The 4379-nt window shown below is 40.9% G+C and overlaps 1 protein-coding gene across 1 annotated transcript in view; it reads right to left on the minus strand.

The window, feature by feature from the left end:
• Positions 1–1916: 1916 nt before the first annotated feature.
• The window catches only part of stx6 (syntaxin 6), a 25660-nt gene continuing 23197 nt past the window's right edge, over positions 1917–4379 (minus strand). The window contains exon 8 of the mRNA XM_050054174.1: positions 1917–3977. Within this exon, the coding sequence (XP_049910131.1) occupies positions 3901–3977 (77 nt within the window). The 3' untranslated portion in view covers positions 1917–3900. The remainder of the gene's footprint in view (positions 3978–4379) is intronic.

A 4379-nucleotide genomic window follows, 5' to 3' on the forward strand; every position in this document is an offset into this window, starting at 1 on the left:
TGTTTGCGATAAAGTACTGCACAGTCTGCAGGGCGTTAAGTCCATGACATACAGCAGAAGAACCCTAAACCCTCCACAAGACCTAATTGGTCAATGGGCGGTGCTTATAAACACACCGATCTGTTATCTGTTCAGTATAAGTTACCATGGTAACGGAAGAAATTAACCACCTGAAGTTAAAACCCAAAATCCTGCTTGGCAGCACTTCAAGAAGTTCAGTCCAGGAAACATACATCTGTGGCCGTCTGCAGCGTCTCTGTCCATATCCAAGAACAAATGTTTCTGTGTGAATTCAAAGGTCTGAGGACATGTCCATGTGCCAAGATGTGTGGACGCGTCCTCGTGTCAAGATGTGTGGACATGTCCATGTGTCAAGATGTGTGGACGTGTCCTCGTGTCAAGATGTGTGGACATGTCCATGTGTCAAGATGTGTGGACATGTCCATGTGTCAAGATGTGTGGACGTGTCCTCGTGTCAAGATGTGTGGACGTGTCCACTGTAACGCTTTAAAGTTATAGTTGGTAATCCTGTTCAGAAACAGTTCTTGTTATACTGGGTAAAATGGTCCTTCATCCTGAGAGTAGTCAATACATAATGTGTTCAGAAAAAGGAATGAAAAAAATCCGACGTCTGTGGCAGCTGCAGGCCTGTAAAAACTCTGACCAATCCCTGCCATTCGGCTGCAGGCCTGTAAAAACTCTGACCAATCCCTGCCATTCGGTGCGAATGGAAAGAACCAATTAGATGCCTTCATGTCTCTTACTGCCTGAGCCCCCCTCCGTCCCTCCCTCCTCCCTGCACGCACTCATCACATGTCAACGTTGCTGGAAATATTCAGCACACTCCTCAGCAGAAATACCGAGTTAGCAGGAGTTTGCTGAACAATGGCAGAGAAAATGCAGCCAAAAGTACCACTTCCAGCGTTACTTGTAACAGCTCGCCCCACTAAACAGGCTGAGAAAGGAAAGTTAGAGGCATAAAAGGCTTTGGATAAAGTGAGAGGACAAACCAGACATCAACAGCAGTCCAGCTTTTGAACGGTGGAGACAGCTGAGGGAGCTGAAGGGCCTGAAAAGTGATGCAGAAGTTGCTGTCTTTCTGTTGGACAGGTAATTATTTGTTTGCTTTGGGGGGATTTGTTATTTTACTAGGCTCTCCTTTGCTCTGCTGACTGCAGGATGCGCGTTCAGGCATGTCTGGGCTCGTGGCTTTGGATGGAGCACTGACGGGAGGGGGAGGAGGGGGTGGAGCTTAGAGGAGGTGCCGCTTTCAAATCTTTCTAGCTCTCCAACATTACCAACCATAGCTTTAACTTTAAATGTTTTTAATTGAAAATAAAAACTTTGAACCGTTTCCTTTCTGTAAATCTATGATCAGCTCATGATGTTTGTGTCACTGTGACGTGATTTAAAACATCTGTGATTATAACCATCAGAAAAGTAATCTGATTACAGATGTGATGAAAAAATGACTTCCTGCTGACAAGTTAAAAACATTTTCTTTAACTTGTCAAAAACAAACAGAAAATATTTCAAAGATCAGATTTTATTTTCTGATTCAGTTTATTGAAATAAAATTCAGCTTCATAAAACTGTTGACGTCCAGATAAAATAAAAATAATAAAGGCAGATGTTTTCATTCACCGATCAATAACTGTTAAACTGATCAATAACTGTTAAACTGATCAGTGTCCGATAAACTGATCAAGAACAGTTTTACTTTAAACTAAATGTCTTCATCAGTAAAGTCAGTTACTGATCTGCTGCTTTCATTTCAACAAAATTGTGTAGTGGTTATTATCAATGACATCATCACCATCACCATCATCACCTTCATCTTCATCTTTATCATCATGTTTTTGTCTTGCAGCAGTAACAGTGGATTTATTTTATAAATAAACACTGATAATGACCAATAACGTCTGATATAGATTTTTATTGGATGAGTTCTGAACACTGTCTTTAACAGGAAATACGTGTCATCACCGTGACGTTTCACTGCCACACGTACCATAACTCTGATGTGATTGGCTGCTGTCACCTGATCAAACGGACGCTAACCTTCAGGATGCACTTCCTGCAGCTGCTTCACAGTAAAAGCCTTCCAGAGTTTCACTGGTGAAAAGCCTTTATTGTGAAGCAGCCGCAGCAGGAAGTTCCCACTGATCAATGTGCTGATTCAGGACTTCAAAATAAAAGCAGTAAAATAAACAGTTCAGGAAAACAACATCAAAACAAAAAGATTCAGTCAGTAAAACAAACAAACACAAAATGTAAACAAAAACATAAAGTTTAGTGTTATTTTCCACAATCAACAAACCCCGCCCTAAGAAACAAACTCCGACCAGAACCCTGAATTACATCAAAGTTAAACTGGAGTTAAACTGGGATTAACATCCAGACTCATGTTTATTTAAAATCCAGGTTTTCTGAGTTTGTCAAGTGACAGAAAAACGATGTAACGATGAGCTGAAGAAGTGATGCTACCTGCTGTAGTGATTATATCGTGTGGAGGCGGATTTATGATAATGACTCAAATAATTCACTGAGACAATTAACCCCGCCCACAGAGGAGTCAGGTGGGTGGGATCATTTTAGCCCCGCCCACAGACTCAGAAACACAGAAACCATGAAAACCAGTTTGATGCAGTCGCACCCAGTTCACGCGTCATTAACATGCTCAGAAACACGCCTCTGACTTTACATCGCCCGTACTTTAAACTGGGATTACACTGGGATTAAACTGGAGTTAAACTGGGGTTAACTGGAGTTAAACTGGGATTACACTGGAGTTAAAATGGAGTTAAACTGGAATTAACTGGAGTTAAACTGGGATTACACTGGAATTAAACTGGAGTTAAACTGAAGTCAATCTGGGATAAAACTGGAGTGAAACTGGGATTAAACTGGAACTAAACTGAAGTAAAACTGGGATTAAACTGTAGTTAAACTGGTGATGTTCAGCCCTTTAAATAAAACAAACATTAAAACACATTTAACATGTTTGTAACTGGTTTGACCTTTGACCTCTAACAGTCTAACACTCAAAGAACCAAAGTGCCTTTACAGTCCAATAGAGTCCAGTATAGTCCAGCAGGGTCCAGTGGTAACTGGTACAAAGAGACTGATTTCCAGATTTAAAAAGTCAATAAACTTGCTTGTTTAATTTTATTTTGCACATTAAAAGAAAAGATGAAGTTAAACTGGTATTAAACTGGGTTTGAACTGGAGTTGAACTAGGATTGAACAGGGAACTGGGATAAATCTGGGTATAAACTGGTATTAAACTGGGATTTAACTAGGATTAAACTGGATTTAAACTGGCATTAAACTGGGATCAAACTGGATTTTAACTGGGATTACACTGGAGTTACACTGGGATGAAACTGGAATAAAACTGGGATTAAACTGGGACTAATCTGAAGTTTGTGTTGATGTTAAACTACATTAAAGCTTCAGTCTCCTTCTATTTCTCCAGAAGCCTGATTGGCCCCTCAGGTGTGTTACCTGCCCTTAGGATGACATAGGTCATTGATTAAAACCTTTAAATCCCAGAATGGTATCGTCTGAAGTGTCTTCAGTCCAGCTGCTTCAGGACCAGGACTTTACTGGACTGAACTGTTTCTGCTTTTGTTTCATGGTTTCACACAAAGTGAGCCATCAGAGTCCAGTAGAGTTCAGAAGACTTCAGCAGGGTCCAGAAGAGTTCAGCAGAGTCTGGTAGGGTCCAGAAGAGTTCAGTAGAGTCCGGTAGGGTCCAGAAGAGTTCAGTAGAGTCGGGTAGGGTCCAGAAGAGTACAGTAGAGTCCGGTAGGGTCCAGAAGAGTTCAGTAGAGTCCGGTAGGGTCCAGTAGATGCAGATTTAAGACGTACTCTGTGCTGACAGAGGGGAGGCATCAATCACAGGATGAAGAAGAGAAGGATGACAACGAAGAGAATTGCGAGCAACACTCCGATCGCACACCACTGACGACGATCTGTTGAAATACAGACAGTTAATACAGTAAACCTTCAACTTTCAACTATTTACCACTGTAACTTAAACCACAGGTGATTAGTTAGGAAGAGTGGACTACGCCTATAACTAACAATGACTAACAACTAACTATTATTAACTACTGCATACCTAACTAGAACAACTAACTACCACAAACCGCAGTGATTTCTTCATCTAAATCATCAACGTGTCTCTTAGACCCCATCCCAACTAGGCTACTTAAGGAGGTCTTACCTTTAGTTAACACTCATATATTAGATATGATCAATATATCCTTATTAACAGGCTATGTACCACAGTCTTTTAAGGTAGCTGTAATTAAACCTCTACTAAAAAAGCCCACCCTGGATCCAGAGGTGTTAGCCAACTATAGACCAATATC

The sequence above is a fragment of the Epinephelus moara genome, chromosome 10 (genome assembly GCF_006386435.1).
Source record: "Epinephelus moara isolate mb chromosome 10, YSFRI_EMoa_1.0, whole genome shotgun sequence".
NCBI lineage: Eukaryota > Metazoa > Chordata > Actinopteri > Perciformes > Serranidae > Epinephelus > Epinephelus moara.